The 25,225-nt window shown below is 36.3% G+C and overlaps 1 protein-coding gene across 3 annotated transcripts in view; it reads left to right on the top strand.

Annotated features, from left to right (window-relative positions):
- The first annotated feature begins 2,748 nt into the window (after nt 1–2,748).
- The window catches only part of LOC129002860 (unconventional myosin-IXa-like), a 58,804-nt gene continuing 36,327 nt past the window's right edge, over nt 2,749–25,225 (top strand). For all 3 annotated transcript variants that reach the window (XM_054430960.1, XM_054430958.1, XM_054430959.1), the window contains exons 1-8: nt 2,749–3,091; nt 16,490–16,880; nt 18,983–19,226; nt 20,047–20,209; nt 20,921–21,128; nt 21,669–21,831; nt 22,817–22,952; nt 24,957–25,147. In XM_054430960.1, the coding sequence (XP_054286935.1) occupies nt 16,591–16,880; nt 18,983–19,226; nt 20,047–20,209; nt 20,921–21,128; nt 21,669–21,831; nt 22,817–22,952; nt 24,957–25,147 (1,395 nt within the window). In that variant the 5' untranslated portion in view covers nt 2,749–3,091; nt 16,490–16,590. The remainder of the gene's footprint in view (nt 3,092–16,489; nt 16,881–18,982; nt 19,227–20,046; nt 20,210–20,920; nt 21,129–21,668; nt 21,832–22,816; nt 22,953–24,956; nt 25,148–25,225) is intronic.

Genomic DNA, 25,225 nt, shown 5'->3' on the forward strand with positions numbered 1-25,225 from the left:
GAGCTATAATATAGGGGCTATTGCCCCTACAAGCCACTAGTAATTACTATAATCTCAGAGTAAATAAAACAAATTTTGTTTTATTTACTCTGAGCTATAATATAGGGGCTATTGCCCCTACAAGCCACTAGTGTTAGGTAATTCTAGAACCGATGGTTTTAGATCTAGATACGATCACTATGATTTTATGAGCACCAAAGTGGAATTTCTTAATCTGTAATATTATGATCAATGGCGAGACCAAAACAACCGTCACTGATAAACAGCGTCATCAGTATTTCTCCTGACATTGCACTACAGTTTACTGTCCACCTTAACAATTATTGAATTAATTATTTTTGTACGATGGGAATGCAGAATGATAATTTTAAGCACGCAGAGGTGGCTGGGATATGTGGCTGTGTTGACTGCTGAATTGATCAGACTATACTCACTAAAAATCCCTCCCTACTCAGTGGCGTATCCAGAGAGAGGGGCACTCACGGGACGGGCCACCTACCAATTTTTATAAGGGATGTGTTGTTTATTGATACCAATTCCCGATACCACCGATACTTGGACATTGGTAACTTATCGGTGTCGAGAATCGATCGTCGTTCCGATACCAGACACTTTTGTGACGATCAGAAAATTACCACGATCGTGCAAGACGATTATATCTGCACGGCCCCAGGAGATGATCCAAATTTTGCCACGATCGCAGAAGACGACGATAATGTCTACACTACCATGGAAGGTGAACATAATTTTGCCACGATCGCAGATGACTATGGCGATTTTTCCTTTCCGTGGGGGATATTCATTCATTATTTGCCATGACCATGAGAGATATCCCCACAGTTCAAGCTCTCGCTCGCATGCGGCACTAATGTCTAATGTCTTAGAGGTCAACTTCGACCTATTCAAGACGGCACTCCCAAAGGAGTGCACCGCGTTCTGGCCGATGGAGAGCATTCCTCCATTTCAACCCCGGACCGTAGCGTGTGGGACAGCTATCTAGCTGCCCGTCCTCTCAGACAGGCATTCAGGTCTAACCCCTGATGTCCTCTCAGACAGGTTATCGCGCCTGCCCCCGATCCGTTATTTACGTGAACGGATACACATCCCATATTTCGGGACTACCAGACTTTCGCCGTCTTTAACCACTGCCCCCAAGAGACCATCCACAAGCTGCAGGACTACTTGCCCTCGGTCCTGCGGGTACAACCACACAGCACCTCCTAATTTTAGACTGAAGCTAGTCTTGTGGCTGGGTCAACCCTGGTCGGTACGGCCCCTGGTCGCTCACCCAGGGAACACTGATACATTGTGACCGAAGCTATCTATGGAGCATGGCCTCCATTATGGAGGTTATCCTGAGGTTATCCTCCGTTCACCGGCTTATCCTGAGGAGCTTCGGATTTTAGCCTTCGCTCCGCAAGGAAGAAGCCGTATAACCCTCTCGTCTTTCAGGGAGGGGTCTCACTGGGATTGGTGAGAAAAGCCACTCCACTGCTGCGGACAGGAACTCACGCCCCTGTGTGACCAGAAGGCCAACGTGGTTGTGAGCCCCTGAACCAACAACTGTTTCGTGACCCGGATACATTTCCAGGGCTTACGTATTGCCTAACAACTAATGCCTGTACTTTCACACAGAGCACTGAAATGGGTGCGTGTAACATCCCGAGAACACCTGTTTCCCCCAGTTCTCGCCGGGTCTACTTCCACAGGTGGATGGCTGCCTCAAAGTCACTCTTGGGCACAGAAACTAGAGTGACCCAGCTAGGGACAGCGTGGTGCTGGTGGCTGACCCACGTACTCACACACATGTGAGCCTTTGCGGGCAATTCACGCCCCTCGGTAATTACATGGCGATGTGTCTTCATAAATGCGGGAAATTATGAAAATCTTTAGTGACCAGGGAGACGATTTCGTTACCAGGGGTCTACTTTTGAACGCGGGGTATGATCAGAATTTTGCAGCGATCGCAGAAGACTACTGTATGATTATGTTTCCGCTCCAGGGGAATATTTATTCATTATTTTCCGTGACCGTGGGAGGCAATGACAATGTATTCATGGGAATGGGAAATTAATTTTTCAAATCAATTTTTTTCTCGATATGGGGAGACGATTATGATGTCTACACGACCGTGAAGACGACAATGATATCCACACGACCACGGGAGACGTCCTCTCGCCCTCCATCATCATCGGGATGATGACGTTGTGATTACCGACACGGCAGTCCTATCGTTGGTCCTACCACATAGTAATGAGCATCGAGTAGGGTAGGGGACTTTCGCAAGAAGCAGTGGAAAAAAATTCCCACGTTGTCGGGCGTGCCCAGGCAGTTAGTAGATGCAATTGGGTGCGGTGACACGGCTTTGCCCATCCTGAATAGGTACAGCCGGAAAGTCTTGAGACATTACTAAATGAGATAATAATCTGTCTGTACAGCCAGTGAATATGAGTGCTGCTCGACACTGCACACAGTCAATCCGCAAAATGGTGTCTGTCCACACTGTAGAGAAGTGCGGACTAAAAAAAGTAGAAATAAACAACAAACTATGACTGGCCTCCAGAGCAAAGTTTATGCATATAAGTGTGTACAAAATATTCTATTTAATACAGTGATCTCACTTTTCCTGCTTCCTTTTCTCTAGGCACGAAAAAAGTCCAAGCAGTTTTTAGAGTTGAAGGATCCGTAATGGATTGAATTGTCCAGCGCACTCAGCTGACTGTTAGATTTCGTGGGAAAGAATGACACGCCTTTCATCGAAATAGTGATTATTTCTTTTTTAGTTAAACCTAAATGAAACAGATTTTTAAATGTGTGACTAAACTACTCAATGAAGTTTTCAAGCTAACAATGTTGGACATTCCAATAAGTTTAATAAGTTCCTGTTATTTTAAGTTTGCAGGTGTGTGATGTGTAATGACGACTGAAATACTGACCCATCTGTAGGTCAAGTAAGCAATGGAGTTTATGAATTTGTTTTGAGAAAATTAGTTCATTAGTGTTAAATCTGTGAATTTCTCTTTATCCAACGAGTTCTTTTAGTGTTTGTGCTGTTTACAAGTGTCGAAAATAAACTTCTAGTTTATTTAAGGTGAGTCTGACCTAAAGTTAAAAAATCCATGATAACAAACTGAGTTGGGTCACATAGGCTAATATTGCCAAGCTGTCGTATTTGTGATGTTATTTAATTGATGAAATTTAACATTCCCCTAGAATATATAAGTGTAATCATAAGAATGTTCTGATAGGTACATTTATGGAAATATTGATGTATCAAAACTTGACCTATAAGTTAAGCTAAAATAGGTCTAACCTTCCAAGTATAGTATAGGCTATAATCATTGGGAATGACATGGGCCAATTCATAGAAGAATATCAAATGCATAACTTAACCTAGGTAGTAACTTTCAAATGATTTTATTGGCCATTCAGTTACATAACAAACAATAGGCTACGTCAAACAAATAATTGATTTGATATACGGTAGCAGTGTTGGGGAAGCTACTTTTAAAATGTAGCTAGCTACAACTACTGCTACATTTCCAAAAAAGTAGCTTAGCTACAGCTACAGCTACAGTTCCGAAAAAGTAGCTAGCTACAACTACAACTACAATGAAATGTAGCTACAGCTACAATTTTAGCTACTTTTCCAAAGACGTTAATTTTTATTCCACGCACATTAGGTAAATGTAAAATTAATTGCAACTACATTTTTATGAAACAAACATTTAAAAAAATGTCAGTATTGTATCTAACATTACTTGGAAAACAAATTATTTCTAGATTGTATTTAATTTGTTGGCATTATAAACCTAACATTACAACAACAGAACCAAATAGTTGGGTGTCCCATCATATTTAGTAATTATTTTTAAGCATCTTAAAATGTAATTTTCATTAAGTTCAAAGGACATACAACCAAACTATATTTTAAAAGCTAATTTTATTAATTTAATATAGATTCATTTATAGATGTTTTATATCAACAATTAAGACCAATAAAACTGCAAAAAGATTATTTAAAAATACTTTTTGTGTTACAGAGCCTAGCCTACTGAAATTGGAGTTTATTGCCTTTCTTTACTTTTAATGTTAAAAACAACATTGCTATAACTTTTAAAGTGATAAATTACTTATTCTATGAATAACACTTTTCAATGTCAAGAAATCGTCTTTTATTGTCATTATGCATAGGGCAAATTGTGCTTCAACCTAGTTGGTAGAGAAAACAGTATTCAGCAACTTATCCTGAAATCGGCTTTTAATTTAAACATGATGAAATTTGTAAAGTAAAAATAACATGTAGGCCTACTTGGCTATGTAACAAGTTGGCTATAGTAGGCTTGTTCTTGCAAGGACTAAACAGATATATTCATAATAATTGAACTTGGTTTGGTATTCGTCTTAAACCATAGCCTCAGTCCTATACATGAGCTGTTAGCAGGAGCAAACTATGCTATTTTTTCAATGTAAGTTTCATGTTATATGGAGATTTTTTCATTACAATTATCATGTAGTCTAGGCATATCTTAAATCTCATCAGGTAATTTCCTCTTTGCTAATTTAGTAAACCTTTGAAAAATCTTCGTAATCTAACCAAGGAAGGGCTTGTGATGATAAACCACAATCAACAGCTGAAGCAAAGGTTGATAGACCAGCTTTCTCATTATTTCAAGGTGTGTTGGTTTCCATTAAACCCAAAGTTCAAGCATTATCGATATAATAAAGAAACTAAATTGATTACTAATTCCCCTGTCCTGTCAATCACTTGCAAGCATTCAATTCAATAGCTTCTCTTGTCACCGGTACCGTTTAAACGTCGTCTGCATCTAGCGATTTTATTTTATCTGACAGTAATCATAGACTAGTAAATTAAGGAAATGAGAGCCAAAAATGTGGATAACACTCATTTAATGGCCTCTATGTCCACACAACGTTGTAATAGGGAATGAAACGGCTGCAACCAGCTGTTTGAAGCCAAGAAAGTAGGCCAAATTTTTTTGAAAATCTCAGTCTGAAAGAGGTTGTTTCACGTAAGGTTGAGGTTATGATAAAAATCACTATCTCAAACAAATGTTAATGTAGCGAGAAAAGTAGCTAAAATTCCGCTACAACTACTTTAAAAATGTAGCTAGCTACAGCTAAAGCTACAAAATCTTAAAAGTAGCGTAGCTACAGCTAACGCTACAAAAAAAGTAGCGCGCTACTGTAGCGTCGCTACTTGTAGCGCGCTACTTCCCAACACTGTACGGTAGTACAAATAGGTGACGCCGGCATATTTTTATATGATTCATAAATATTTTAGAGTAGGCCTATTGAGCTATGATTTTGGCCCAAGAGGTTGTGAAGGGAGCCTTGGCCTGTACAACGTTCTAGGATACGTAGTTATTTGAGATTAAGCCTATTTGGACTATTTACAAGAAATATATTCGAAAAATTTATTGAAAGATACGTAGAAATGTGTGATTTTCACTTTAACTTAAGCACAAATTTCCCTTGACCCCCTTTTTTAATTCCATACCCCCTAGGCCTCCCTGTAAGTCCGGCGCCACTGTCGCCCATTGGAAATCCCTTAAAATATGCACTGGGCTGAGGAGAAAGGTTCTTAAAGAAATCCTTCTACCTTAAGCACATTGTCAATATGGGCATGAAAGCTCAGGTTTCTGTCAAGCTAAGTAAAATCCGAAGAAACTTAACTTTCAGATCAGTTGCTTCGAGCTCAACATCATTCAAAAAGAAATTGTTTTGTACTCCAAAATAAGTTCTAGATACGGTAGGCTTACTTATACAATGTGCGTTAGCACAATAACTTGGGCTAACGTCATCCAATTTTGATTAAATTTGGTATAAATCTGTAAGCTTACATTAATTCCAACGATTTTGCGAACCAGCATGATCGGACTATGGCAACGGGGATTTATGGAGGGCTTTTACCCTAATATACAATTTTGTAAGATTTCTTTCTAAACCATTTTGTAGAGCTAAACAACAAAGTACTGTATAATTTAGTACCTGGTAAAGTATTTCCTACCAGAACAAGCAAGGTAGGATGGATGACTTTTACATGACTTTTACAAGTGGAATGAACTGTGGGTGAAGTAAGCCTACAGCTGATTGTTTTCAACCACACGACAAGCAATCTGGAAGATCTAACTAGCCTAACTCTGATTCTGATCGGCATTCAGCCTAGGCCTAATGACAACACATCACTTCACTACAACTACAACCAGAACTAGAATAGTTGAATACCAAAACCAATACTGTGCTGCTACTGTTGCTAGTCTGACGGCTACGTTAAGCTTAGTTTAAGTGTAGAGAGTAACATAGATTAATGAGAAGAGTAACATCGTTTATTAACTTATAAAATATTATCATTGACTAAATATTTCAAGTGATTCTGTAGAGGTAGACAATAATGTTCTCTATAAAACGGGAATATCGTCACATTGGTCGAGCTTTATATGAATTCTTGGAGTGTTGCTTTACAAGTGTTTTGAAGTTAGGTTAGATGTGGAAGGTAAAATTTAGTTTAACCTAGCCTATAATGAATAATGTTGTTAGTTTACGTTAAGTTACCTACAGTCTGTTTTTGTAGGCTACAATTAAAACCCTGAGAAAAACGCCGTAAAGTATTAATTAAAAAATAGGCTACTTGAGTTTTTTAAATAGTACCGTACCCTACATTAGGTACAGTGTTTTTCTCAATGATTAATTAATTGAACACAGGGTGTCCACATTCTGGAAAGTCATGGAAAAAAAATCTGGTCATTGAAAGTCATGGAAATAGGCAAAAAGTCATGGAAATCCCCAATGTTGGATGTATTTCAGGGGACCTTTCAATGCTCTAGTCGGCCGTAACCCCGACTATAGTAGCATTTTTCCGAATTTTTCACAAATGTACGACAATTTCAATTTATACAGTTTTCTTAGTTTATGGGTTTTGAGTTTGTATTAGTTCATTGTTGTACCTATTGTACTCCATTGTTATCTGTTAATGTTACCTACATATTTCAATATTTTCTGTGAAATAACTTGTCTAGGCAGTATTATTCGTGTGTGTACGGTATATTATAATTTTTGAGTTAAGTTCGTGAGTCATGGAAATCAATGGTTAATGGTCATGGAAAGTCAGGGAAATTAATGAAAAATTTCTGTGGACACTCTGGAACAATAACAGACTGTAGGTAACATTTAAACCAACAACTCGATTCATTACAGTAGACTCCCTCTTATACGAACTCCTCGGGACCGAGGCCAGTCCGGATAATGGGTTTTGCGGTGAAACCGACGACCCCAAAAACTCGTTAAAACGGACTGTTTACTGTGATATTCGACTTAAATTTAGGAGAGCATTGTATTTAGACACGTGATCACTGGTCTCAAATCTTTCCTACGAGAACAGTCGTTTCAGTGCTGCCCACTTCCTGCCGATCTAGTCCGGTTAAACCAATGTGCTGATAAAAATTGTCCGCTTAAAAAGGTGTCATTTCCGCCAAGTGTAGTCCGGATAAGAGGGAATCTACTAACCTAAACTTTACCTTTACCTCATCTAACCTACCTTCAAATGACTATGTTTACCGAATTCGCATAAAGCCCGACCGTCCACCCTGACATGCCTTTTCTGACATCAAAAGGAGTTTGCCAACATTCTAGAGGTTCGAAAAAGGTTATGTTAGAACAGCACCATTTTATCATTTAATTCCTAAAAGGTGACATAGGCTATAATTCATCAATAAGAATAAAATACTGGTAACAATAATAAATTACATTAAATTCGGCAACTACACTTAACGTAATTTGGGACTGATTTATTGTTATTGTTTTAAGATGTGAAAAGTGTAGGTGATTTTCAAATCGCCGAATCAGAGTCAACTAATAAAGTTGTCACTTCCAGTTGCTTGACTATGATTGAAAACAATCAGCTGTAGGCCTAGGCTTACTTCACCCACTACTTGTATATAATGTCATCTGACCTACCTCGTTTATTCTAATGGTGTATATTTTTAAGGTGATATCTTGAGTACCTAATATTCATCAGCGGTGAAAAATAATGGTATATTTAGATTCAGGAAGTAAAATACGGTAGGTACTATAAAGTAAGAAATTGAAATAAAAAATTCTTTTGGAGGCACCTAACCATCGACATATAAAACTAACTGGATTGCGCGCAGGCCGTAAGGGTCGTGTAGAACTTTCCGAGCCAATACAGGAGTGTATCGGGGTTGCCGCTAGGGCAAATTGAAGGCAGCATGTGGGATATAGCGCGCGAAACCGTGTCTTCGACACTTGACCTTGCGCGCACGTGCGTGTTACAATAACCTCCCTCAAAAACTATTTTGTTAGCATGTAGAACCTTTGCTGGTAACGTTTTTCTTAATCATAAAGGTAATAATGAATTTGGCGAGGAAAGCCATGACATGAAATTAATCAAATTAATTGGTATTATGTTTAACAAAATTATATGCCACAGCATTTCTAAGCGTAAAACAGCAGAAGCTTCTCTGTCAAAGCTTGGTATGCGGCAGAAATTAAATAAGCTTATTCTTTTTAGCAATGTTTAGGCTAAATATGTTTCTTTGTTTTACAAAGTTTCCTAAATAAAATGTTCTTATACAATCTAACCTCGTTCTTACTAATACCTTACCCCAGAATATTTGGTATTTTACGAGAAACTGATAAAACCCATTTTAACACAAACTATTTTGTATTGTAACATTGAAACATAATTGGTTTCGTTAGAGTATTAAGTGAAGAAAGAACAAAGTCGTAAAGGTTTCTTAATTGTAATATTTTATTACTTTTACCAGCTGTGTGCCCGTTCTACGCACGGGGCTCTTATAGTAGTCAGTTGAAACCTTCTTATATTAAGAACAGCAGTTGGTTTGCATATTTTCAGATTATGCTGGCAAAACTATTACCTAATAAACCTTCGCAAATACAGTATCTGACAGTTTCAAGCCAAAACAAATGCTTCGCAATTAAATGTCACGCGGCTCGTGTTGGTCCATATGTTAAATCCAATGATTAAACTAAAAAGAGCTTTATAGGCCTAGATCTATGAGGCATATCCCTAAGGTAAGTCTATAGTTGAAAGTTAGTTCCACAATGGCTAAAAGTATTTAAAGTATTGCCTCAACCTCACCATTTAACACTTTATTCGGGTTGACATTTTCATTACCTTTTTTCGTGACATTGAGAAAAAGGACACTAATGCGTTAGCAACAGACATACACACAAAAATACAGAACTTAATTAAGGAATTTGCAACGCTTCAAGCATAACAAGTACATATAAAATTAGTATTTGAAATCTTTCTCAAAATCATAAAATTTTATCATAACAATTTATATTAGCTTAGACCGAAGATGACCCGATACTGTCAAAATGACGGCTTACAATATGAAATGAAGTACTATTAGACGATTTAGATTGGTAATTTATAATATAAATGACCAAAATAGGCCACGAACTATTGATACATGAACAACGTAAATCGTAACGATTCATGATGGTTTGCTGAACAAATGTTTTACTAAAATGAGTTATCATTGTCTTAGCATAAACGAACATTTTGGAATCCAGACAGAAAAAGCAAAACTTATACAGTTTAGACATCAATTAAATTGAATACGGCTGTAATAAGGTGCAACACCAACGATAACTTATTTGTATCTAATCTATATTTATATAGATTCCATCATAAAAAAATTAAAATCGGAATTTAAATTATATTTGTTAAGGAACCTCAGTGTGAAATATCCGCCGTCAGTTAATATTTATTAATTGTTGTAATTAATAACTAAAAAAACTCTGTTATTTACAGGGTTTTTTTTACACTTTTATTTGTACAAAAGTTCATGAAAATTGATTATTAAAATGCCTTACATCGTTTTAGTAGAGAGTAAAGGGCTGGATAAAGTGCATCGTCCTGACCGCGACAATGCTAAGATGTGGCGCAGCGAGACGCTTAATCCCACATGACGCCTGCAAAATCTAAAACGCAACCCCAGTCGTTGGCTCGGGTCGCGGAGCCTAGCAGCCGATCCAGTTAGTTTTATATGTCGATGCACCTAACTTGTAGTAAGTTAAATAATTACCCTCAAAACATAGAATTTCCCTTTTTCTCTGTAAACCATATTTAATTTGTAGAACTTAAAAAAAAATTATAATTTTGTAGGCTAAATGCGCTTGGTTAAGGAGAAATTTTTATAGGTAAGGAAACTGTAAATTAAAAATTTCTATATTAGGGATTCTTATGGAGTTTAAGTGAACTGTTGTAATTGCTTGTTTATGGGCGTGTAACCAATTTTGATCAAATTTTGTAAATGTATTGACTTAATCCTGTACTATTTTTAAACATTTGATTAATAAACACTTTTTCCCTCTCCAGCAGCAAACCTTGTATGCATTAATTAAAATAAAATGAGAGAATAAATTTCATTTTTACGGAAATATTGCCTAGTGAAAGTCCAATTAGGCAAATGGAATCAATCAATCAATTATTTAAGATGGGGACGCCACTATGAGCGTATTTTAATCTAAATACCTATAAGTGTAGGATGAGTGGCAAGATCTTCTAGTCTTGTTAGTGAGTAAGGCAGACATATTCCTGAGACACAGCTGTTTATTAATAGCCTTTCCTTAACGAATACAGACATTTTATTTACATGTTAGGCCTACACTATTTTGGCCTGATTGGTCGGAATCAAGTGGAACTTGGAGGTGTTTTTTAGCGAATTTCCCTATAGGGAAGTAGCTATTACCGTAGGTGGCACGGTAAGACCTAGACCCGGGACCGATTTACTTTTTCATTTTGATGTCCCCAGAGGCCAAAAACACCATTCGTTCAAATTTTTATATATGTGTATATATATATATATATATACACTTATATATACATATATATATAACTTATACGTCCGTAAACGCGATAACTTGAGTAATTTTTGTCCGATTTTGATGAAATTTGGCTTAAAGGTGTAAAGCGCTGTAAAATTGAATGAGTTCGCGAACCAGCATGATCGGACCATGGGAACGGGGATTTACGGGGGGTTTTATGGGTTAAAAATTGGTTTTTCTCACTTTTGACGCTCAAAACACAAAATTTCCCAATTTCTCTTTAGACCGTTTTAAAGAGCTTAAAAAACAATTAATTTAGTATATAAAAGTATTTTTGTTCAGTTAATAGCAACGGAGAAAATTTAAAATTCCCATGTTATTCTTATGGAGAATATTGTCAAATGTTGTTGTAGTTTGCTTGTTTATGGATATATTTTGTATTTTGATCAAATTTATTTATTTTGTACTAAGCTATCAATATTTTACAAAAAAACACACTTTATGTAAAAACACCTTGTAGCAGCAAACCTAGGTAGGTACTCGTTAAACCTAAATGTTACTAAAATATATTTAATTGAAAATCAATTAAGACAAATGGAAATTCGCTTAGTCGGCAGGTTTGCTGCGGCGGGGGTATTTATGTATTCGTTACAGCTTTAGAATGTCACTTTTGTAAAGTATTCGATTAATCTGGTATATAGTAATTCGAAAATTGCAATCTGTTTTTAGGACACCTTGTTATTTATACAAGCCTCTTCATAGAGATTTAGCTACTGTACCGGTATCGTAAATGACATTTTTATAAAATTCTAATTAAGATTGTATCGAGTTATTTTGAGTTTGTTTTTATCACAGATATTAAGCGGAGTATGATTGAAAAATGTAGCCCCAGAAATGTATTTTACTGTTAAGATATTTCTTACAAATTGAAAGTTGTCTTTTCCAGCATTGTATCGTTATCAAAGGATGTGTTTGATAGCCATATAATTAGCGTTGCAACATCTGTTCCCCCATATTGATATAACAAGCGATCTCAACCCTACTTCCTTCCCTTGCTCGGAATTGGCACTAACTGAACGTGATGTGGCTCGTAGGCTATAGGCGGCCTCCCTTTGCAAATTAAACCATACAGCTTAGGCTTTGCTGCCTACATAATAATCACCTGTTTTCCATCCCACTAACCCATTAGACTTTTTTACTCTTTTTGGAAGCATAAGTTATTGTTTTTTTTTTAAAGGTTTAAAAATATAAATATATAAGTTTGGAAGAGTAAATGGCTATTGTAACTAAACTAGGCCTTAATAAAATACAATACAGTAGGCGTAACTAGTGTATTTTGATGGTACGAAACTGGACTGAGTTTTCCCTTGAATATAAGGCTTTTAATAAACGGTCCTGGCTAAGAAAAGGTGGTCTTAGTCAGTAACAAAGCAACACAGATCATCTGACTATATTCTACCCTCATCCTAATCATACAACCCAATACACACCCAAATCTTTGTCTCTGTCTTAAAGAATTGAATTGAATTTGCTATGACAGGCTCCTCTTAAAACATATTTTAGGCTAAAGTATTAAGCATGTTTGTTGGCAATTCTCAGACAAATGATTATCATTTAAAGTGTTCAAACTTCAGGGATAGCTTGATATGTCAACTCCAACAGGGAAATAAATTGTTAGATAGTAAATATGTCCATATTAATTGATCCAAGCGATATTTGCGATTTGGCTGTTATTATCACTTTGTTACTTATTAGATTCTACGGTAATTTTTATTTCGACCACTTAACAAATGACAGTGTTTGACGTCTCTAAAAGGTCAATAGCCTATGTATAATCTATAAGTATAAGATAAGTTTAAAGTACAGAACCTAAAATGGTTAGAGATTGAACCATTAATAAATAATTCCTTTCTCGACTATTACCATTCTATTAATCATAGACTAGGGTAAAATCTGTAATTAGATACGAATATTTAAGAATATTTATAGGTAGGCCTATATTTGTTTTAAAACTAAAGCCCTAGTTCTAACTTATGTAGATTTGTACTATCTGGGTTAAGCCTATTATACAAAATTCACCCTCTGAATTTTGGCCGTTTGCTTTCTAAGTTTTTATGTTCATTCAAACTAGTGTTTTGTATTAAATTTTGTGCTTGGAATCAAACTGAACCATCAAAATATTTCAACTAATAGCCTAAGCCCTAAACAGATGTTCAAGTTCACTTTGTTCTCCATTGAGAGTGGGGTTGTTAAATTCAAAATTTACTATTCATAATATTTTGACTAGATTCTACTATAACAACACGTCGCTTTGACAGGTTAAACTAACAGTCAGTAACAGGTGATTTCTTGTTGTTGTAAGAAAGATCTCTCACTGAAATCACCACTAATGATTGATACAACTTGTCAACAAGTTCCGAATTACATAATGTCCAACAGTAGTTCTAAAGAGCAATTAATCTAACGGTTGTCATATTTAATCAATATTTTGATCTCGGGGAAACCCATTTCTACAATACCATCTGTTTCTCAGTAGTAGATGACCAATAGCATGCCTATGACAAGCAGTGGGTCAGAGTGTGTCAGTGTGAGTGAGTGGACGCGTCTCTAATTGCTTCACCTAGCATTGTTCTCATCTGACACCAATTATCACCGTTCCCAGTGGTTTGATTAGCAGCTGTAATCCGTTGAGAAATGTTATGTTCTGCCAACCTTAGAGGTTAAATTCTCGTTCCTTCCTCATCGTTAGTGGGCTCTACCGTACTGCTTCCGTTTTTAGTCATGCGAGCATGTTCTGCATGAAAATATACTTCAATTGAGTCCAATGTTTAAATGAGACTTTTAATTATGCTAACACTGCTTGGTAAAACGTTTAATTAGTAGGCCTATTAAAACTTGTTGCAAAATTATTTGATTAGATGGTATAGCTTGATGTTGTACTGCTGTGCTGTTTTAAAATATTGAGAAGCCTGTCGTATATTTATAATTTAATTAAAGAGCATTTTATATGTCTCAATTATTATTAAAACAGAACAGCACTTGCCGTTTTTTCCTAAGCCAATTTAATACTAAAGAAAAATCCCACCCATGGGCTTCAATCTAACATTTCTATAGGCCTAAGGGTTGCCAGGAGCTAGAGGTTATAGAATAATCCCCTGTCAAGAGAGGTAAATTTTTAAAATTTATGTACAAAATTGTTAATTTTACACATTTTGTGCTCCTAAATTTGATTTATTAATTTTTCATTGGTTTTAAAATTAAAATTGGAAAAAAATGTTTAATTTGGGGTCTTAGGGGTCTTGAGCTCTAACCCTCTCCGACAACGGAGATACAGGGTGATCAACTCAAGGAGCTACCATTGGGATATCGGAAGCGGTCAGAATTAGAAAGTTTTTTTATGGGGGGCATTCCTTTATTTTTTGTGGCAGTTAAAAATATGAATTTAGTTTTTTGCAATTCAGCCGCCATTTTCCAACATGGACACCAACTTTTAATTTCTTATGGAACACCGTGTTTGGATGGCCGGTGTTTTCTATCCAAAAACATCATGTTTTTGGATAGAGCTTGTAACTTAATTTAAAAACTTTTTTATTCTTGGCATTTTTTTCTATAAAGCTACTCGTTTAGGAGTTTCAGTCGAGGAAAAAATGGCTTCCGGTGTACATTTTGCGTCATGTAGCTCATAAACGAGTAAGTTTAGAAGTGAAGAGTAAATATGTCTTAAAATTGCATCTACATTCCAAACATTCCAAAAATTACCTTAAAATACACAGTTTTCCACTTTTCAAGTTAACTGCCATTTTGGAAAATGGTGGCCATTTTTTAAATAGTGGAATTAATATTTTTGATGTATTTTATTGTCTTTTTGGAAAGTACCTATATAGGGTGTTCCATAAGAAATTTCAAAGTTGGCCGACATGTTGGAAAATGGCGGCTGAATTTAAAAAAACTAAATTCATATTTTTAACTGACACAAAAATTAAGGGAATGTCCTCCATTTAAAGCTTTCTCTCATTCTGGCCGTGGTGGCCTTCTTGAGTTGATCACCCTGTGTAGATAGACAATTATTATGAAAATATAGATGAACAAGAAAGTAAGGACATTTATATGTGTGGTTCTCTGGCTGTTTTAATAAACTACAACCTACAATGGTTAAACTACTCATTGGTCTTTGCCTAGTATCTCCTACCCCAACTATATTCTCTACTGATTAATGATAACATCTGTTTATCTCATATCAGTAAGACTTGCTGATAAGCCTTGTTTGCCCATTACTTGGAACCCACCATATAACTGATACTGCAATGTAAACAGTCAACATATTGATAAATAGTTCTTCCTCAACAATAAAATAGACAATCTGACACATACTTTCTCCCATTAGCTTGTCAACAACCCTTATCATGGGCAAGTGGTGGGAGTAACTATAATCATTGACCTTATAAAGTCAATGCTATATAATATACTTACCATAACATACTTCGTTTTAGTAAAAATCGTTTGTCTTTACTTTTTTGTTAAAATAAAATTTTTTCTGTTATTCTACGGGTTTTATGAGATAACAGTTAGGTTAACAAACAAAATTTTTAAAAATGAATAAAACGCTTAAAGACCCACATAACTCAAATTCCAAAATATAGGGGGAAAACAATACTTTCTCCATTATGCTATTAGGTGGAGATAGTAAATTACTTGTGTTGTATGTTCTGGTAGGCCTATTTGTTTACTAAGCCAATTAAAAATTTGTGTGCATTTTGTTTTTGCTATCTTTTTTTTTCTTTTTTTTACAAGCCATGCCTAAGTTTCATAGGTTTTTGAAGACATCTCGTCCCTTTTTACTTAACATCTTAATCTAATCTTAATTAATATTACTTCTTAATCTTAATCTTAATCTTAATCTTAATCTTACTTAATCTTTTACCTCACACTCCTCACAAAATCTGCATTAGAAATTTTATTTCTGAGTTTACGTTAGTCAAGGTTACTTATTAATATCATAGACAAAAAGAATTAAATATAGACTGTCAGCCGTGCTGCGGTTACCATGGTTACCATAAGTTCGGGCGCACACCGCTGTAGTTTACGTAGCGCGTACGCTGTAACTACCGTGGCGATCCCAGCGGTGTGCGCCAGAACCTATGGTAACCGCAGCACAGCTGACGGTCTATATTTAATTCTTTTTGTCTATGTTAATATCCTAAGAATTATTAATATCCTTTCCACCCTTATACCATGTAACACATTGATATATATTAGAAATCATAGTCAGAGTTGTAAAAGGTGTTGATTTAGATTCATAGTGGTAATTTGTACTGTGTTGCCATTTAATGGTTCTCAAGTTCCCACAAGTTGAGTTTTCAGATAGTACTACTCGATCGAACAAGCTGGTGTATTTTTACCTACAAAACTGTGTGATTTTTTTATACACTTTCGGTTGTTACGTAAGCTGAAAATATAATTCCATCAGAGTTACTAATCAACATTGGCATTGAAAATTGCAATTCCAATAATTATGATTCATTCACAGAAATATTTAAAGATAAGCAATCACTAATTTATTGACCAGGATGCGCTCTAATCAGTTAATATGTCAATAAACCAGGTGGAAACCCACACTTGCACAACTGCTAATTGATATTTGTTGTTGCAGACCAGAACCGAACAACATTCCAGAAGCATTCCAGCAGCAACGAAGATTCCAGGAGACATTCCACCCGGTATATAATGGGTTCGAGTGACTGATGTGGGAGAATGGAGGAGGGTAACAACAGGTACATCGTGCAGGTGTTTGTGGGAGCGCTGTCACAGCACTATGAGGCACTCTCGGTGGAAGCCAGCAAGCAGACGACGAGTGAGGAGATCGTGCTGTGTATCGCGGAGAGACTGTCGCTGTGTGGAGCGGCAGGGTTCGAACTGGCAGAAGTGGTGGGCGATGCACTCGGTAGAGAGTGTAAGGAGAGACGACTGGGGCCGGCGGAATGTCCTGTCGCCGTTATGTTACTGTGGCCCAAGACGAGCTCAGCGCAACAGGAGTTCTATAGGTGAGTTGGGAAATATATTTCAAAATGTAAAATTTGTATTGAATTATTTTTGAAAGTTAGTTGATATATGGGAATATTTGATATCGTTAAATTGAGATTCAGTGCTTATCCTGTTTACGACGACCTACGAGTGTAGCCAGTCACTGCATTTGGCTGCGAGATGGTCATACTGCTAATAGGGTTGCGTCTCACTGCTGCCAACCAAATATGATATAGTTGATTTTCCTATTTTACCTACTCACTAAAAAAAATTCTGTGATTAAATCATGTCTAATCAATGGAAATTCACAATGTGATAATACTGTAGTTCGGTGAATTGAAGCCCACCTTGATTCTCTAGGGCCATCCATAAAAGTAGAAATATCTTTCTCTCGATGAAATGGCAAGCGGTAATTCAATTTAGTCGTCCACCATTAAATCTTTAACTAACCTCGAGTGGTAGGTCAAAATATTTCTTATTTTGGCTTTTGTAGTTTTTGTCTTAGGCTATCTATTAAAAAGTAAAGAGTTAAAAACTTATTTAATTGATTAAATAAACTTATAATTGATTAAATAAACTTATAGTTGATTAAATCAAGTGCATCAATTGAATGGGGATTTTCATATTGTTAGTCTTTCAATAAAGAAAGAAAAACGTTACTTGTGCAATTAATAGTGGATTTTATTTATAAACATATTGTTATAACTGATACTGTAGTGAAACTGTTTTAGTGTCCTAGAGTTTTACATATCCATACTAATATTTGACACTGAGATTAATGCTTGACTGAAACTACTACCTACCTATATAATGTGTTTATATTCCTAAGCTAATAAATATTTTCAAAAGTAATACAAAGTTTTTTTATAAACTTGCCCTAAAGAAAAAGAAACGCTAGATAGTTAGTCAAATATATTTGTAATAATTGAATAAGTGTTAGGCCAACTGCTTTATGTGGGTTCATTGGTTCCTTGGTCGATTATTCACGCAAATAAAACAAAATGGAAATGCTGCAACCGACTAAATTATCTTAACCTAAATTTACGTATGGTCAATCATGGGTTCACAATGTAGGCTAATGGGAAATCCATCTCAATTGTTTATGTGAGCGTGAGCCTTTGTTTTCCCAGAATCGGAACGAAGGACCGTAGCAGCCAAAGGCATCAGTGTGTGGTCAAATTGTCTGCATTAATAATATTGTCACCGTGTAGTGGCTGGCAGCGTGCCACTGCTATTAATACTTAGTGATATAGTGAAGACACCCGATTCTAAGGGACTCGGGCTGTTTGTTGCTCTAGTGTCAGTCTTCTCACTGGCTTTCAGTTCAAAAATTATTCTCGTCAGTGTTGTGGGAAGCTTTTCGATGTTTTGAATAGGATTTGCAAGTGCCCGTTTGCAAGATTTATGATTTTAAGTTTGTTGAGATTTACTTTTTCTTGTTTACCTTTGCTTTTGGAAAGCTTTACCAGTTGGCTGTGTTTAGTGAGTTTTGTTTTGGGTTGGAAATAGTTTATTGGTTTAATAATAGAGTTGTGGTAATTGGTATAAAGTGAATAGTTTATTTATAAAATAAAATTATCTTTACAATTTAGTTGTACGAGTTAGGAAATTTAGGTATGGCTCTAGCCACCTGCTAGAAGTTTTTTAAGGAGGTGAATGGATGGGCTTGAATGTAGGTAAATGGGAAAAAGCTGATTAAGAAATCATAGAAGTGAAAATAGAGATTCTTATCTAATTTTAAAATCATTTGGATAATGGTTGAAGTGTGTTAGAATATTACGGTTAGTTTGATGATGAGAAAAAGTTAAAGGAATTTACAATAGTTTGAAAATTATCAGTTCATATTTTTAATGACTTTAAATAATGATTCTGGCTAAAATCAGTTCAATCTTAGTAACAAAGCTATCTTATGGTTTCCATACTTAATTTATTCACTCATCACAGAACTAAACGAAGCACTCTGGTGTATCAGGGTTGTGGTAAATTAATAATTCAATTAAAAAATTATATTATTTGATACCTATATTAGATTAAATATAACTCAGTTAATTTAGTGCATAAAAAATTTGTTTTTTTTAGCCTTGTAAATACTTTTAACCACACTTCTACAATTTGTCCCTAGGTTCTACCTGAGGGAAAAGTTGAGTGACAACTTGTGGTCGGACGGGTTCACGATGGACCCGCAACTGATCCGGGACTACTTCTACCGCTTCCTGTACCAGCCGCAGGACCGGGAATATCCGGACTTGTGTCAGCTGCCGGACCTCAACGAGCAGACGCTGTTGGAGAACCTACGATCACGCTTTCTTAACGGCCACATCTACACCTACGTCGGCTCTATACTGATTGCCGTCAATCCATTCAAGGTACGTGGGAAGGATGTGGAACTTGACAGCCTTTTTGCAGTGGACAGTCGTTATGTGAAAAAAATAAATAAAAAATTGAAAACGCCAAGTTGTGTGTAATGTGTGTAATTTTTTGTAAATTGGGTTTTACGTTATCAAATTACTTTCAGTAAAAGAATTTTGAAAAAAACATCTAAAAGAAGAATAGCCAAAATATAACATGGTCTACCAACAATACAGTCTCTTGCTTATAATGCTTTATTAACACTTGTGTAATGTGCCAAAACATTATTAAGCTCCCTTTATAATTCAGTAACCATAAGGTGGTTGTGTATAACCTAAAACTAAACCACAGTCCTGCTAATCTGTACCACCGGATCTGGGAAAGAAAGGTTACTAAATAAATTCAAATTTAAAAAAATGTGTTCTGAAATACCAACAAGGATGTACAGCCAACCCGGGAAAATGTGAATTGTAAGTGAATTTTAATCAAATCCTTTAGAAATCACAAGAATATTGGTAACAAGAACGCAATCGCAAGAGATGATTGTGAGTGTTTTCGTGCCCCTGGGCAATTTACAGTCATAAAAATGTACAATTTTTTAAAGCACCTTTACCGCATTTCAGGCTAATAAAAAAAAATCTTTATTTAACAAGGTTCAAACCCAAATAGCTTGGTCTCTAAAGTACATTAGTTTCTGAATTTTTATCCCTTAGTTTTCATTGTGTGCATTGGGATTTGTTCAGCATAACTAGTCATTTGAATTGTTTTTTTTTTAAATAAATCAAGAGGAAGTTAGATCATCAGTTTTGTCAATAACCTGATCGTATGTGTCAACAGTTCCATCCGATCTACAATCCCAAGTATGTCAAGTTGTACCAACACCGCAGACTGGGTCCGGAGTTGCCTCCGCATATCTTCGCAGTAGCTGACTCTGCGTATCACAGCATGCTGCGGAGTAAACGCAACCAGTGCATCGTCATCAGCGGGGAGAGTGGTAGCGGTGAGTTTCAGTGTCACGCTTAATGTCATAGCGACTCATTGTTTAGTTTGAGAGTGAGTTTTGGTTGTGGTTTGAACTAGACATTCTATTCCCATTTTAAAGTTGTGTAGCCAGTTTCAAAACAAAAGTAAAGATAGTTGATTTGAGCCACTGAAGAGTTTACTGGTGTAAATTACTGATAACTGTCCATTACTCTGTTTTGTTACCATCATGGAAGTTACTTCTGGGCTAAGTGATTTTATCGCTTTTGTCAAAAGTGTAGCCTAACGCTTTTGATCCCGAAAAACATTTTGTTCATTATTAGGTTAAAAACACTACTGTTCTTTTTTGGATTGTCAATCCAACTTGTGTTCTTGAAATTTATAGTAGGTAGGCCTATTTAAAACTGTGAAATACTGGTAAATATAGGTTTTAGTATATCTAACGATATCGGAGCAAGCAACAATTGTATGCAAAGACTGATAAGCTAAACCAAACTATTTTCTTTTGAATTAGGAAACTTTTTAAAATTATGTCTATAACTAAATTTAACTCCTATTTGTTGGGAGTTGCATCTTTCTAGCTTATAGATAAAATTTAGTATTAAATTCAGTGGTCTAACAATTTTGGTAATTTGACTCTCTCCTCGTCCCCTAAGTGTCAGATAAAAAAAAGTAACTGTATTTCATGATCTAATAATAGTATTATAAATGTTGTATCATGGTTTGCCAGGCAAGACGGAGAGCACCAATCTCCTGCTCCACCACTTGACAGCGTTGTCACAGAAAGGAGCGCAAGGCAGTGGTGTGGAGCAGACGATACTGAGCGCAGGGCCAGTGTTGGAGGCGTTCGGTAACGCCAAGACAGCCCATAACAACAACAGCAGTCGCTTCGGCAAGTTCATCCAGGTCAACTACAAGCCCAACGGAATGGTGCACGGGTAAGATAAAGTCGCAGTTTATATATTTTTTTATTACAAGGAAAATTGTAAGAGAACTTTGCGTTTTGGAGCGATTTTTTTTGTCGTTTTGCCACGATTGGGGGAGATGATTACAACATCTAGTGTGAACAGTTTAAGTTTTAGGATTTGTAAAAAATATCGTAAATGGTGGAGGGAATCAATTAAACATTTTATTGCTTACAATTTTCATTCCAGATATTTTTTTCCATTTCACCAATTCCTAGAGCAGCTCTGATCTGCTAAACCTAAAGCCTCTACACAATAACTATTATGAAAATATGTTTGTAAATCGTTAACAATTGTAGAGATTAAAAAGTCTTTGCAAGTTTTGCATGTATTGTACCCAGAAACAGGTAAAATACTGATTTATGTCCTTACTTAATGATGTGCGAATGTACCTAGTTAGATTGAGCTTAAAGGTTATTTTCCTCTCCAGTCTAATTTTGTTTGGTCACAATTTTGCTACCTTGATGTTCAAATGACTGTACGAGATTTGCTAACTTTGACGTGATGTGATAGTGCCGTGGTGCAGAAGTATCTGTTAGAGAAGTCGCGCATTTGCTCACAAGGTCGTAATGAGCGCAACTACCACGTCTTCTACTACCTGCTCAAAGGCGCTTCCGAGGATGACCGTACCACTCTGCATCTCCGCAAGGCTGAGCAATACAACTACCTCAATAGGGTGAGAACTATTGAACATTATTTCTGTGTAATGGAATATTAAGTTAATGTTGTGGTGGTTCCAAACAAAATTTACACTGTTCCATTCCATTCTTTTGTTGGTGTTTGTAATTTGGTATTATATCGGCCACACACTGATAAATCGACTTCCAAATAAGATTTGAATTAGTTTAAATAATAAAATCTTCCTAACCTAAGTTAACCACCCTTAGGTAAGGTTAGGTTAGGTTAGTTTAGGTTAGGTTAGGTTAGGTTATATTAGGTGTGGTCGGTATAATACCAAAGTACCCTTAGTTAGTGATCTTTGTGTTCTTGTTCTTAGTATCTTTTGTGGTCTAAGAATAAAGCTGGGTTTTGTAAGCGAGTGCTGAGTTTAATTCCTGAGTTTTATCACCCAAAGTAGTGGCCGGTAGGCCCCAAAGGAGTCTTGAGGTTTACCTACCATTACGCAAGCATAACTAGGTAAAGGGGTGATGGGAACTACTTTTTACCATCAGCTATGTTCATTTACTGTACTGAATGTAATAAATTTATTTTTACAAACTTGTGCACATTACAGTAGATTCTTGGTAACAAGTCTGATAATTGGGGGATGAAAAAATATTACTTGTTATCGAGGGCGACTCCTTTCCGATGTTTGCATTGTTTGCAATAACATTTAATTAAGTAATATGAAATTAAGGAAATTTGAAATTACACTTGTTATTAAGGGCCCACTTGTTATCTAGGGTATTCTCATTGAGGTTCCACTGCACTACCCTATTACTTGAGGAAAGCTCCCATACTTAATCAAACTTTAATGTATTCGGCTGTCTTTGTTTGCTGGAAGACTATGTCTAATTTAAAAATGTGAGCACATCATATCCTTAACTTGTAGCCATGTGTTTGATTATTGCTCATTGTCTTGTACTTGGCTTAGTTTACCAATGGGGCCTAAAACCTTCACTAAGTAGTTTTGCTCATAACGTTCTCTCCGTTGTTCACAGAGTGGCTGTTTTGTGCTGGAGAACGTAGACGAGAACCATGAGTTCTCCAGGTTGAAGCAGAGTATGGAGATGGTAGGGTTTACTCCAGAGAAGCAACGCAGACTGTTCGCCGTCCTCTCCGCTGTGTTGCTTTTAGGTAAGTCTCTAGAGCTACAATAGCAAGATACGATCATGAACATGCAACAAATTACGTTGTTTCAAATAGGCTATCAACCTCTTCCGCGATCATTTCAAAATCCTGAATATCTACCGCAGTCGTATTGACATCACCAATGTCTTCCGTGATCGCAATAAAATCGTGTACATCTCCCAGGGTCGCGGAAATATTATTATAGTCCCTCGCAAAAATGTTTCTTGTCGTTTTCTGCAATCGATAAAAGGAGGGTTTTTTGACAGTGCAATCTTTGCCGATGTCATCGTGATCAGCTTGACTTGAGCTTGATTTTCTAACTTGCTGCTCGATCTCCCGAGCATACAACTAGGCTCAGCTCAGCTCGAAAATTGAGCTGCTCGCACACCTCTACTGCACATTTTTTTTTTCAAATTGATCAGTCTTGACACCTTTAACCCTTTCAGTGCTAGGCCAATAATTCATATTTTGTAAGAATTTTTTGTTTGCCTTTTAATTCCATTACCCGTTGTTGAATTTTAACTGTCATGTTGTCACTATTTTATTAATTAGGCTAATTTTGAATAATAACACAATAAGAAAATATATAAGAAAGATAAATCCCGGTATTTGTAGTAAACATCAATTAAAACTTAGTTTTTGTAGTAATTTTCCTGGTTTTCCTATAAATTTTTATGTTCTGATAGCATTATTTGAAACCGAAATCTCACAAAATCAAAAGACATATAGTTTACAATGTAATATTGAATTTAACCCTGATTTAGTTGGACGAGGTTATTGTAATATAGCAATTTTAGGGAAACTAATGTTTTGCAGCAAAGTCTCAGGAACACATTTACTACTACTAAAACTAAAATATTGCATCTAAATAGTCCGTGACTAGCTGGTGCTGCTACCTAGTAACGCATTGAACAACCATCTGCAGCGCCATCTGTTCGCAATCGGTGGCGACAGCTTAAATACCGGGTTTTGACTCCCCAGTCTTCAAGCACAGATAGCCGAGAAGGCTAGGGCGTGTGTCACTTGGCCAGTGGCATTCGTCTGCTCGGGTTCGAATCCCGTCCTGTGTGGCAAATAATTGGTGACCTGTGTGTTTGTAGCGATATACTACAACCACTGGGGCATAGTGAGGTGTTCATAATCCTTGGTTTAGACATACACCTCGAAATCATCGGATTGGGCGAATCTTTTAGCTAAGTGGTTGGTAGTGTATCCTATGAAAATGCAGGTCACCCAATAACCTTCCTCTCTATATCCCTTAGGGTTTTTTTTAAACAACGATATATCGTTTCATAGCACTGAAAGGGTTAATATGTTTACCATATGTAATAATCTACTTGCCTATGCCAGAAGGTGTCAATTGTAGATATTATTCATGCTGTACATGTTTTCGAGCCTAACACGGCTCATCTTCAGCAGCATCCTTGTATTGAAAATTATATCTATATGTATGTATGTGTGTACAAGAATACTACTGAAGATGAGCCGACGAGAATACTACATGACTACTGAATACTACATGAATAACATCTACAATAATTGACTCCTTCTGGCAAACAAAATTAGATTATTAGCTATAGTAAACTGCACATATAATGGCCTCAGTAACAGTCAGTTTCTGATGGTTTGTACGATGTGCTACAGAAACGTGAGGTTTTCTATCAACACGCGAGTGTGTGACGTTTGATTGTAAATCTTACTACAGTTAGAAAATATTATAACAGATGAAATATTGCTTAAATCTTAGTTATAAGAGTATTTTGAACATAATACAGATGTTAACATAGTGTTTATTTACCAGAAATTACATTATAAATTGCATGTATTTAACTGTACGGTACTTACAATTTTCAAGCCAATTTCAAAGTAACGATAAAAATTGCAATATTCATAGTTTGTGAACCTAGGCATGGAATTTAATTTAATAATGTGAACAAGATCCCTTTTGAATTTAAGAAACTTGATATTTCTATCTGTGAGACATCTCATAAAATGCCTTGAAATCCGCAGGAAATGTAGAACTGCTGCCTCGCAAGTCTGTGTACCACCATGACGAGGGTGTGGCAGTTGGCAACACTGAAGTAGTAGATATCATCAGCCGACTGTTGAGGGTCAAGCGAGAAACGCTGTTGGCAGCACTGACTGCTAAACGAGCGAGAGCTTCAGGCGAGACATTGGTCATCAACTACAGACTCCCTGAGGTAACTTCGTCTTTACTATCAATTACCTAAGGTTCTAAAGGAGGCTCTTTAGACTATACCTCCACACTACTTGCAAGC

This window comes from Macrosteles quadrilineatus, unplaced genomic scaffold (genome assembly GCF_028750875.1).
Source record: "Macrosteles quadrilineatus isolate MER2022 unplaced genomic scaffold, UCM_ALF_1.0 Scaffold_9__3_contigs__length_116548681, whole genome shotgun sequence".
NCBI classification, from domain to species: domain Eukaryota; kingdom Metazoa; phylum Arthropoda; class Insecta; order Hemiptera; family Cicadellidae; genus Macrosteles; species Macrosteles quadrilineatus.